The following is a 12,992-nucleotide window of genomic DNA, read 5'->3' on the forward strand; positions in this document are numbered from 1 at the left end:
ACACACACACACACACACACACACACACACACACACACACACACACAGATGGATCTTTTTCTCAAGGGCAGCCACATAGTTTCTGCTCTTTCTCTAGAGTTAAGCTGACTATGCCAGGCCCTGATTTTGGCAGCACAACATTGCCAAGGATGTCTGTCTGGCACACTGATTCTTCACTTGGAAAAGGACTAGCAGGCAGCAGGTGCGGGAGCTCCTATTTCTGCCCAAAGGCCAGAACCTTTGAAGACTCTCTGCTGCTGTGAACCTCTTCCCCAAGTCTACCTACCAAGAAACCGACGCAGATCCCAGAAAGGATGAGCTGATCCATGCCCAGAGCACAGAGCAGTCCTAGCTGCAAGCTGTCACTGCTCTTCCAGCCATCCAGTCCTCTGGACATGATTCATTCTAAATTGCTCACCCTCCACTTCCTCGCCCTTTATGCTGCAAGTATGTAAGTTCCTACTCTGTAACGGGCTATCGGATACTCACTTTTCTTCCTTGTTTAGCTCCTGGGCATGCAATAAATTTCTATGCCTTTTCTTCTGCTAATCTGTGTACTGGTTTATTTCAGACTAAATGCTGAAGTGTGGGATACAAGCTGGAAAACTCCCTGACAACGTTAAACAGAGTCCGCTTTGTCCCATTCCATCGGTTAATGAGTGAGTGGAAGCAAGAGCGGCCCTCTTTAACACCCTCAGGACAAATTTGTTTGTCTCCTGAAATTAGAATAAGGATGCATACAAAATTTACCTACAGAGTTTAGGGCAGTGGGGACAGGGGGCAGTCACAGAGTCCAAAACCACAAATTGCTGTCTGCCCAGTATGACTCTTTTTGAGCTGTCTGAGCTACTTGGAAGGAATTCAAGCTCTGGAAGGAAAAATAGTAGCAGTCAGCCTTCTTTATAAATGTGCTTTACTTGATAACCCAGCTGGTGTCTGGCTGCCTCCAGCCCCAATGGCTCAGCCCTCCAGCACTCATTGTGGCCACTCAGCACCGTGGCTCTCACCTCATCCCCTACCTTGTTTTGAAATGATTTATTCAGAGGCACTTTAGGGATTCGGGAGAAACAGCTCTTCCCATTTTAACTATTTTATGTTTCTCTAACTGAGAACACATCGTTTTTTCTCCCCCCACAAAGACATCAGATCCATGGTCTGGAAACTCAGTGGTCACCTGCAGGCTCAGGCTGGCCACTTGATGCCCTGGGTAAATACAGAATTAGAACATTGCGTGCGTCTCTTCAGGCATGGCTCACCTTGTCCAGCGTGTCGTTCAGAGATTCCAACATCTGCATCTTGGTGACATTTGTGATGGCGCTGTGAAGATGAAAAGAAACTCTAAATGAGACCCAAACCACGGGGCTGGGGATGTAGCTCGGGGGTTGGTAGAGGGCACACACAAGACTCTAGAGTCAACCCATGGTGGCACCCCAAAGTTATTTACTGAGTAGGGGAGGTGTTTCAGTCAGTAAAGGCCCTGCTGTGCAAGTGTGAGGACCTGAGTTTGATCTATAGAACCCATAAAGGAGGAGGAGAAGAAGGAGCAGGAGCCAGATTTGGAGGTGTGTATCTGTCATCCCAGCACTAGGGAGGCAGAGAAAGGGGTTAGCCTATTTGGTGAGGCCTAAGCTAATGAGAAAGCCTGTTGTTAAAAAAAAAAAAAAAAAAAAAAAAAAAAAGGGCATATTGTTCCGGAGGATCAATAGCTGGAGCTATCCTTTGGCCTCTGTGTGTATGCACGAACACAAACATACACAGACACACCAAGCTGCTACTTCAATTAACTTTTATCTTTTCACTGGAGGGTAATGTACACACATAAAATGCACATATTATAAGCATATGGTTTATGGTCTCATAAACTGAAAACACTTGTCAAACCAGTGACATCTGGGAATAACCAGTCCCCTGAAACAAAGCCCCAGAGATCAGTTCTGTCTCCGGATTTCATACAGCAAGCTGCCAATAGCATGCGCTCCCTCGTGACTACCTTCTCTCTCTTTGGCCAGGCTATGTTGTAGGTCAGGCTCAAATCCACAGTGTTCAGTGTCCTAAAGGAGCCCTGTGCTTGGTGTATTTTTTTCTGGATGGTTTGGTTGATAGGCACAGACTGATGATTCTTAGAGAGACAGCTCCTGAGGCTCTTTCCAATGCGTTGCATGTGGCCCCCAGCCACCAGAAAGGACAGGTTTCTTCTAACCCGAATCCGACCTTGGAAAGTGGGCGCCGGGGAGAGCATCCGTAATGCTTAAGTTCTGTGGTCATCCACTTCCATTCTCGAAATGACTATTAGCTAACAAGTTCTGGTCACCTGAGCAGAGTCAGGTGACCAAGTCAGGTGACCAGAGTGGACATCAATCACCACCTCCTCGATAGTCTCTAAGCAACTCCAGCGCACAATGCCCAGCTGAGGCAGAGTTAATACTAAGGCCGGTTTCTCTGAATTGCAGAGAAGTCAAATGACTTATCCCCTGCCTGTCCATTATAAGCCCTCCCCAAGCCCGGATTCTTCAGAGCCCCAGGCCCAGGCCCCGTAAATGATGCAATGGCTGATTGGGTTTATGCTTAACAGAGTCGAGAACAAGACTACCGTAGCTACCCGTCTTCCGAGTCAGTACAGTCTGATACTATTTCCAGCATGAACGTATTGTCCTAGGAGCTGCCTCAGGTGCTGGGTGAGAAGGCAGACACTGCATGGGTTTCACGGTTAAGAATTTACAGGTCTGGCTTCCTCATGGGATTGCTCTTTGCTGGTATCAGGAAGAAGCAAGTGACTTGTTGCTCGTGGACATCCATCAGCGTTTTATTCTTTCTTCTGTGTGTGTGCATGTGTGCCTGTTTGTGTGAAATCCTTTACAAAAATCCCTCCCATATATTGGGGGAAAACACTTGAAAAATAATTTAAAAGTAGTTTTATTTGGGGGCTGGGGAGATGGCTCAGTGGAGAAGGGGCGTGCCGTGCAAGCCTGAGGGCCAGGGTTTTCATCCCCAGAGCCCACAGAAATCCAGGTAGGCATCATGGTCATCTACAGCTTCGGCCCTCAAGATGCAGGGACGGGAAAACCCTGGGGCAAACTGGCCGTCGAGACTAGCTAAAGCAGTGAGCTCAATAAAATGGACAGTGATTGAGACAGACATCTGACATTGCCATTGGGATTCTACATGTGTGAGCAAGCATGTACATGAATGCTACACACACACACACACACACACACACACACAAAAGGCCAATAATTTAGTGTGAAAGGAATTACAGTCTGTTTCCATGCACATTCTCTCTGTGAGACTTAAGCAGGTGTCCTGAGCATTCTTTTATCAACTCCTTCTGAATGACTCACTGGTGTTCCATGGAAACCAATCTCAGAAGCATCCCAGAGGGGACCACTTGGAGGAACCAGGCCGATATGTTAGTTCTTTTTCCAAATGCACTCATTTTCCTTAAGCAAATCTTTGGGTCGTTGGTACATCTGTGTGTAGGATACATCAGCTTCTACCTCTAAACTTTATAATGTCAAGGTCATGGTAGAAGAAGCAGGGAGAAAACAGCACCAGTATTGGTGCGTGTTCAAGCCCTGTCTTCGTTAGGGTTTCAGCTCCTGATAAACACCTCGACCATCAGCAACTTGGGGAGCAGAGTTTATTTCTCACACTTCCTGGTAACAGTCCAGCACTGACGGAAGTCAGGGCAGGAACTCGGGCAGGGTAGGAACCTGAAGGCAAGGACTGAAGCAGAGGCCATGGAGGAGTACTGCTTGCTGGCTTGCTCCTCATGGCTTCCTTATAGCACTCAGGACCACCAGGATAGGTGACCCACAGTGAGCTGGGCCACCTTGTATCAATCACCAACGGAGCATATGTTCCACAGGATTGCCCACAGGCCTGTCTGGTGGGAGCATTTGTCTCTATTGAGTTTCCTTCATTCCAAATTACTCTAGCCCATGTCAAGTTGACATAAGAGTAGCCAGCGCATAGTAGCTATTAGTTTCTTAAATATGCGAATGATGATTTAAAAAAATTTTAGGGGTGGCTGTTTTTAAGGCAGGGGACTCACTTTACCATGGAACCTGTTACGAAAAACGCCAGATGAGGTGCAGTATCTTGAAGAGTGACCCGAAAATGAGCTGAATGGACGAGCCTCAGGGTCAGATGCAGTTAGGACCACTTTGTAAGTGGGAGGTGGCTGGGTGGCCACAATAAGGAGAATGGGTAGGGTGTGATGGGAACCCAGGAACACTCCAGCTGGTAGCCCAGAACACCATGATGTTCACCTCTACCCAAGCCTAGCTGCCTCCCCTGAAATTCTTGGGGCCTTGGTTTGTTCTCAAATAACTTCTGGAGGCAGAACGATAAGCAATCCCTACCTTGTTTTCTCCAATCCTGTTTTTTTGGTGTGTCTTTCCAAAACGCCCATTTCTTGTTTTTTGGAAATTCTCATTCCTCCCGCTTTCACTGGAAACAAGAATCACCAGCACGTACGTTAGAACAGCTTTGTTTCCTAGACAGGACCCACGTTTAAGTTTCCAAATTTACATAGAAAAACTTTTATCTAAACAACAGAATAAAGGAAAAAAAAAAAAAAACCCTAAGGAAGCCAGGGTAGAGAGGAGGAAGGTCTGGGGTTTACTTTTTTATGCTCATAGAGAGGGAAATCAAGGTTGAAAGGCAGAAAGGCCACACCTTAGACATAGGAAAAATAACAGCGTACTCCCTTAGGCATTTAGCAGAAAAACGAAACAAAACAAAACAAAAAAAAACCCACACATTTTTTTTTCTCGTTATCAAACCAATTACTTTCTTCAAGATAGCAACCCATAATTACAATGTGACCCTCTGTTTTCCCACAAGATTAAAGCTTTTGCATGGCTTGCACTTTTGTTTTTTCAACCGAAGCTTTCAAAAGCCAGATTCTGAGAGATGAGCCAAATTTCAGGGTACTGACAGACATTTTAATTCAAATGAGGGGCTTTGAATTCCAGAGGCTAGCCACCTTCATCTCAGACCCCAAACCTCCGTGTTGGCTGAGCTCTGCAGATTCTAATGAGTAATTAAACTGTATTAATAGTCATGCCATTCAAGAGTTCAATTAGTGTTAATTAGGCTACAGATGACCTAAAAGCAATTCAAGTGTTTAACAATGTCAGCTGAAATCAGCGTTGGAAAAGAAACAGCCGGCTTCAGATTGCAAGTCAAAACAAATACCTTCCTCTTTTCCCAGAAAAATCACACATCTAAAATCTGACAAGCTTGAATGAGAAGTGGCTACACGGACGTACGCTGATTTGCCTGAACCTGTTCATTTTCTTTATGGAAACACCACTTGGGCAATTTTCTAAAACTAACTCTAATAAGGTGAAAAGTAAAAAAAAAAAACAAAACAAAAAACTATTTCTCAGTGCCTTTGGGTGTTGGCTTTATCACTGCTCCTGTTAATACTTAGTTCTTCTGATAGGGCCTACATGCAGAAGGTGTGCAATCAAGAAGCATGAAAAGATTTGTGCGTCCCTCCCCCCATCCCTGTCCGGCCCCCCTCCCCCCGATAATCTTCCCAGATGCTGCTAAGTTTCAACTTCTAGTTCCTGGTCTTTATCCACAGATAGCACACACATTATTTGTTTTAAATGGTAGCATAAGATACTACCTGTTCTGTGTTTGGTTTATTCTCCCCCTCCCCCCTTAAGCAAACATTTTATAGAACATTCTGTGTTTCTCTATCTTTATCTGTGTCTTTTTTTTTCAATATCTGCTTTGCAATCCTCTTATGAAAACTTTAGCCACTTTGCTGATGCTAAGCAAAGCTGTGATGAGTATCCCTTTTACACATGGATCTGTACTAGCACATGTCTGTCAGGGGGTGTATTTCTAGAAGTGACTTTGCCAGGTGCCTTTGAAATTCTGTTAACGCTTGCTGAATTGGTCCTCACAGAGGTCACACACTGATGGTTTACAACCTCATCAGCTACCATGGCAACAATTGTTTCTCCAGACAATGAGCTAGAAAATGTTTTGTTTTATCAACCAGCAAGCTAAAAATTAGAGCTATGATGGGCATGAAGAAGCTGCCTTAGATCTCATAAGTTAACTGGAAGCAGGATGGAAGGCCAACTTCTCTGCCTTCATTTTGTGCTGTTGCTTTCATTTGGCTCACCTGCTTACTTCTACATATAGGTGATGAAGAAGGAGGAGGAGAAGAGAGCAGATGACCCCATATTACCCTCTGTGATTCTTCTTGTATTTAAACCTAAAGCTCCAGCTGGGGATAGAGGCATAAATCAGCAATTAGGAGAGCTTTCAGACTTGTGGAGATCTGGTTTGATTCCCAGAAACCACTCTAGCTCACAGTTACCCTGTAACTCCAGCGCCAGGGGATCTAACACCCTTTTCTGGCCTTACACACATATACATTAATATAAAAAAAATAAATCTTAAGCTTTGATCTATGTCAGGACCTGGATGGTGAAGTTGGGGGTCCATGCACCCTTTTGTCTGTTCTTCTCAATGCACACAGATCAAATCTCCTCTCTGGTTTTGCTCATCACTCATGTCTTTGTATGGCATGCTGGGAAAAATGGCCAGACTTAGCTACTTGGAGCTGCCCCTGAACAAGGGCGGTTGTCTTAAAACTCCAGGTTACAGTATCTCAGTGCTTTAAATTGCACTCCATTTTTGTTATTGCAGATTAAGCTTGTTTTAGAAGGTATTTGTATTTTTCTTTTCCATTGTTTTTGGCAATTTCCTCCCCACTACTGGATTACTAGTCTTTTCTTCATCTTTTTTCTTAGTGAATTTTAGGAGCTATTTGTGAAATGCACTATAAATATGAAGTAGTTATCTGTACCATTTACTGTTTTTTTTCCTTATTGATAATGTCTGCCCATTTGCACAATTGTACGGTTCTTATGTGGACGTGTCCATCCCTTATGGATTTGTAAGGAAATGTGATGTTTTCCAGATGTTCTCTTCTGTCTTCTGGAAGCTCAGTGGTTTCATCCTGTGAAATCCGTCTCTGGTTAAATGCTCACGTCCTTGGTCCTTCAGTGATATTTGATGCAAGTCATATGGAAGAGGCAGGTCTGTCTTGTTTTGTTTTGAGGCTGTTGAGACCAGATTTTTTCTATGAGCCCAGGACTTCTTGTGTAGCCTAAGCTGGCCTCAAGCCCCCAACCCCCCTGCCTTCACCCCCTGTGTGCTGCAGTTTATTGGCATGCACTGCCATATCTGGTTTGATGTAAGATTTTTTAAAAGATGGTCCAAATACTGAAAATACTGAAATGCACCTTTACTGTACGCTGAGTTCTCGGGCATAATGCATACGTACAGATATATTATAGATGTGCAACACCAAACCTGGATAAACTGATGGATGCTTTTAAAAGGGGAAATTCATGCCAGTATATTCCTGGTGGCTCTGTATTTCAGAATCTGTGTGGTTTTCTATTGTTCCCCTTCTTCTGAGCCCCTTGGAAATTTGTCCAGATCAATCTTGCACATTTATGCTTAGGCTACTCTTTGATAAGCACTTTCCCTTTGTTGACATCGGTATTATAAGCCAGCTCTATTCTTCAGGCCCAAACTAAGAACTTAAAGCTGAAAGCATTAACTGAACCTCAGTGAGTTTATCTTAATTGACTTCACGCCTAGTGTATAGTGAATTCCATTATTGCTTATTATAGCTTTCTGTAGATTTGCCTAGATTTTCCAGGTGAAAAAAATATATGTAATTTACAAAGAACAAAATATCTCCTTTAGAAAAATGTTAAGTAGTGGTGGTTGTGAACACCTTTGCCTTTCTAATTTTTAAAGTCTGTGTTTCCTTATTAAATGTAATATATTCTTTTGGTGGCCTTCTCTTCCTACATATCTCTCTATCTACATGCATACACATCTATTATAAATTTATTATCACATTTAGGAAGTATTCTTTAGTATCATTCCATATCATTCTATTATTTCAATAAATGTTGAATTTCAACAAGTGCATTTCAACATTTATGGATATATTTATATGAGTTTTTTTTTTTTTTTCTTAATGTGGTTCATTAATTAGATCACTGTTTTTTGGCAATGTTGAGTTCATTTGGAAGGACTCGTAGAGTCTCCAAAGGAGAGTGCCTAGAGGGAGGGAAGGGAATTCAGTGACAGGAGGAGCTGTGGATTCCAGGAAGACTACTAGTGGGAGGTGAGGGTACCATCAGCAAAATTATGAAGGGCCATGGCTCACATTGGGAATTGTGGGGGTTCTAAGGGAATGCTGGGCAAAGTAGGGCACCCCTACTCTCCGAAGCCTCACGACTGCTGTGATTTGCCTACGGTTTGAGTTGTCCTCAAAAGGTTGATGATCTCAGAAACTGGTCCTCAGTGTGCCGGTAATGGGAGGAGTAAGTGTTAAGAGGCAGGGACCCCTGGCCAATCTTCCTCTTATCTTCTACTGTGACAAGAGATTGTAGCTCTCCACCATAACATCTTTGCCAAAGAGTCAGTCTCCAGAACTGGGAGCTAAATAAGCCCAATTTATTGATAAAGTTAGCCCATCTGAGGTATTTCATTATACTAACGGAAAACAGATGCATACAAGGATTGTGAGCTAAATAAGAAAAGTTTCAGAATAGTTTGTGAAGTACATAGGTGGTACCATAGTCAGTGCCTTTCCATGTCATAAAGTAAGGGGAAGAAGTTGGTCTGTCCTGAGCATCCTAGGAGAATCCCCGGGAACTTAGGCAAAACTGAGTGACATAGTCATATTCAATGAGGTCCTTACTGTGTTCCTAAACCTTCTAATCTACTGTGGGAAGAAAATCCATCACTTGCCCTACTTAACACAAGCACTTAACACAGAAACAAATGCCAGAGGATGTTTTTGAAACCCACTCCGTAGGAGTTCTTCGTTTTGAAGAAAAAAGCAGAGACATTTAGGGAAGACGCAAAAGCTTCCCCCATTCTGTGTGTGGACCCACTGGTTTACAGAGCGAGGTTCTCACAAACTTGTGGTGGATGAACTAGCTGGAACCAGTTTATGGGAGGGTCATCTTCAGAGCTCTGCTGGGAACACTGGTCTCACTGGTCTCTCAGGATCGGGTGAAATCATTGCAATCCACTACAATCATGCCCATTTTGTTGATACCACGGATGGCTAGAAGGTCTTTCCAAGGAGCAACTATGTCTAAACCAACCCTTTTTGAACTTCCATGCACCCTACCCACTCCAGCTTCGTATTCGTACTATATTTTCTTTAAAATCTTCATGTAAAACCAACTGCAATTCAACAAAATAAAATATGAATGAGTTTGCTATCTTAAGAGACCATAACTACGATTTTGAATACAAATACAGTAAGATTTTCAGGACTCTTGGTGACTTAAATCAGCCAGAATCTATAGAAGTAAAAGGATGTTCTTTTGGGTTGTTTCATTAGAAAACCTAAGTTGGTACAGGAGTATTTGCAACTTTCTCCTCCTGTCTCTGAGGTGGAGCTGTGGTAGATTGTGGTAGATTCTGTGGTTTGTTATTTTGAAAAGATAGGGCTCATAGTTTCAGATTCTACATAATTTCCAGTGAGGCTTCTTTCAGTATCTGGTAGAGAGTAATCGACATGAAAACCAGCTTGTAAGAAAAATTAGCCCTTTCCTTCCCTAGAGCATGGAGAACGTATACAAGAAAGCAAGAAAACGCCAAGTTTGTGCCAGCTCTGCTTTTGGCTGAAAACTCACTTGCAGATCTAATGAAAAGGCCAACGCTCACAGGCTGCTCCGTGCACATTCAGGGTTGATGTGTCAGTGAATTTTTGAATTTTTGAAACATTCTCAGTAAAAGAGGTTTTTTTCACAAAGCCAGTTTTATTTTCTAGTCTCGGGGCGGTGAGGAGTTTCCTGGCCTCTCTGAGTTTCCGTTTGCTCCGTTGTGATGCTTCTCTGTAGAAGAGCATTTATCTGTAGGGCTGCTGCCATAGCTAGACGTCTCTATGCTGTGTAGGGCAGGGTTGACGCTGCTGAAAGATTGGCAGCTGCCCTTGCACTCATCAACCGCCTGCTCCACGAAGCTTTGGGCAGTGGCTCTCACGCACTTGTCTTCTAACCTCCTCCAGAGATGCCCTTCCTACTCTGCCTGAGTTAGCCAGTTGGCCTGACAAAAATCACGACTTCCTTTTGTTTAGTTTTCATGTCTCTTTAAAATTAATTTTTTTTTGGGGGGGGGAAAGAATTTCAGTATGTAGCCCCAGCTGGCCTGGAATTCCCTTTGTAGACCAGGCTGGCCTCGAACACACGGAAATCTGCCTGCTTTTGTCTCCTGAGTGCTGAAATTATGGGTGCGCACCACTGTGCTTGTCTTTTATTGTTGTAATAGAATATCTTTTATGGATTCTTTGACACACACATCCGCACACACACGCATAAATGTATGGTGTATCTTATACCTACGCCAACTATTATAGCTTTTTTATGTGTATATGTTGTTATACTGTGTTCTCATTCATCTCCATCCTTCACTGCTTTACCCCATCCTTCCTGCCCTCCGTTTTGTTTTAAGCGACACTGGTCCTTAGGTAGTTACAGTTACCTTTGGGCTTCCTCATGATAGCTCTTTCCCATAAACTTTCCTATTTCCCTCACAAGCCAGAAAATGTATCTTGCAATTCCCAGCGGACCCTCCTGTACAGCTCTCTTTCTTTTGGCTTAAATCAACCTAAAATGCAGGACTGCAGATGAACTCATGCCACGAGCCTTCCTAGTCATCATGCATTTAGCTTCCTTGGACCACCTTCTACTCACAAAATGTTGCTATTGTTGTTCATGTAATGTTCAGTTCTCATAAAACTAAGAGAAAGGTAAATCAAAAAAGGCAGGAAACTCAAGGTCACGCTTCCCAGAGCCCAGGCTGCTTCATGGTTAACCTTGTCTTATTCCAGGGCATAAATGTAAAATCAAGGCTAACAGTGGCGTGATGTGTTACATGAATACACGTGAGAGCGCCCACATGGGCACGTGGGAGAGCTACAGCTGGCCGACCTCCGAGTGCTTCCATTCACAACTCTGCTGCAAGCACTAGCGCCTCTTCCCACTGCGATCGCTTTCTGTCTGGACTGCTGCAGCAGGTGCCAGTGAGGCTCCCACATCTGGGTGCCTTGGTGTCCAGAAGGGTCATTCTTCTGACTGCAGTGGCTTTTATGAAGAGGCCTGCACTTTAAAGGGGTCAGCATTCAAGTGTCAGGTGCTTTGCGTTACCTGGCTCTTCTCATCCTTACAATAGCCTTACTGGAGAGATGCCATTTATCATCTCCTTTCAGAGGTAAGGAAACCGAGGCTCAGAGATGTAGCTTAAAAGCCAAGTTCTAAATGCCTTATCTTCCCACCATATGCCATTAGCTTCCTGCTGTCAGACATCTGAATTTTGTCTTTAAATATCAGGTGAAGATTTAATAGAATTTTTGGCACCTTATTAGTTTTGTTCCATAAATAAAACTTTGCATCACTGCAAACTGGTTCAGACTTTAAAAAAAAGAAAAAAAAAAAAAACAAAACATAAGGAGCCAAGCAGAAGAATAAAGCTTCTTTGTTCTTTCGAGCTCAGTAGGGGAGCAAGTCTGCCTGCATCTCCATCCCAATTATCCTAAACCTCTTATCTGCAATGTCACAGTTCAAAATAATTCATTGTCATGCCAGAGGCATTGTGACATGCTGGATGGAGCCATGGTGTGCTATGTACACAGAGTAATTAGCAAGCATTAGTGACGGGGACAGGAAGCTCCCCGAGGTCTCACTGAAACTTTCGTTTGTTTAAGTTTAACTTTGGGCATGAATGTACTGGAGCAAGTCAGAGTTTTGGCTGGACCATTTTTCTCGAGGATTGGAGTCGGGGGTAGGATGTCTGTAGACTGACAAAGGAGATGGGCCATGGTGCCTAGACCAAGCTGGGGAAAACCCTAGTTGTGCTGGGCTGCCTTCCAGAAAGCTCTGGGTCTGCCCAAGACCCTCACCCTTTGTAAGGCTGGTGCCTGTCATACCCGCCTGCAGCCAAGAGGCCTCAATCTCCTCTTAGATGGAACAAAAAATTATACAAATAATTGGATTTGTAAACGGAGACAGGCAATCACAAAGCAGCCAAGCTTTTGGGAGGTCGGGGTGGGGGTTGAGGGCAGCAGTTGAAAGAATGTAAAACTCACTAAAAATAGGTCTGTGCATGCTAGCCAAGCATACAAACACATGCTTAGTTCCAGGAGAACCTGTTTCTCAAGTCCACAGAATTGACTGGAATAGCATGGATTTAAAAACGGAAGACCCCAAGATGTTAGAGCCTCTAGGGTCCCTGGGTGCTACTCAGCTTATGGGTTGGTAGGATTGCCCAACCCCAAAGACTCCAGGGGCACGAATGAGGCACTGTTCTGAGCATGGAAGTCAGTTATGAAGTCAGCTCACCATGGGCATCTTGGGGAGACTGAGCATGAGCAATAGGGTTCCCAAGGTGGTAACTCAGCGATTCTACAACCGGGGAGGCGCTCAGGCTGCTGCAAGTTAAAAGCAACAGCCGAGGGCTGACAGCCTTGGCTCTGCAGAGTTGCGTCTGGGAGCCTGCAGCTTCGAGCCAGCAGCTTCGGGAGTGAGGTCAGTTGGGGGGACCTACCTGCTGGAGGGTGCCGCCCTTTCAGCGGGGACAGCAGGACCTGAACTTCCTTTGCCATAGTGCCTTGCCGGGTGGTAGGGAGGCTGAGTACCAGTTGTGGCTGCCTCAGCTCACCTTAAGAAGGCTTTAGAGTTGTAGTGGGGCGGGGCCCCTTGAGGGCATTGTTGAGCAACAACTGGGCTTGTCGCTCATCTGGGTAAACCAGGTAGATGACAACAGAGGGAATTCTGAGGAAAAGGTAGGGAAGATCCAGTCTGGCGGAATTCTTTCTAAGGTCAACAATTCTCTCCAGCAAGTGCAGTGCAGGGGTGTGAGGCTCTTGGTCGCATGCAGGCATGACACAATGAACAAGACAGGGTCATTGCTTCAGGACATATGTG

The 12,992-nt window shown here is 44.3% G+C and overlaps 1 protein-coding gene across 1 annotated transcript in view; it reads right to left on the reverse strand.

The window, feature by feature from the left end:
• Positions 1–12,731, reverse strand: part of Dapl1 (death associated protein like 1) — an 18,166-nt gene extending 5,435 nt beyond the window's left edge. The window contains exons 1-3 of the mRNA XM_055600732.1: positions 12,613–12,731; positions 4,362–4,449; positions 1,257–1,317 (exon numbers count right to left, since the gene is read on the reverse strand). Coding sequence (XP_055456707.1) covers positions 1,257–1,317; positions 4,362–4,449; positions 12,613–12,670 — 207 coding nt within the window. The 5' untranslated portion in view covers positions 12,671–12,731. The remainder of the gene's footprint in view (positions 1–1,256; positions 1,318–4,361; positions 4,450–12,612) is intronic.
• Between the last annotated feature and the right edge of the window lie 261 nt (positions 12,732–12,992).

The sequence above is a fragment of the Psammomys obesus genome, unplaced genomic scaffold (genome assembly GCF_907164565.1).
Source record: "Psammomys obesus unplaced genomic scaffold, mPsaObe1.curated_primary_1811, whole genome shotgun sequence".
In the NCBI taxonomy this organism is placed as follows: Eukaryota; Metazoa; Chordata; class Mammalia; order Rodentia; family Muridae; genus Psammomys; species Psammomys obesus.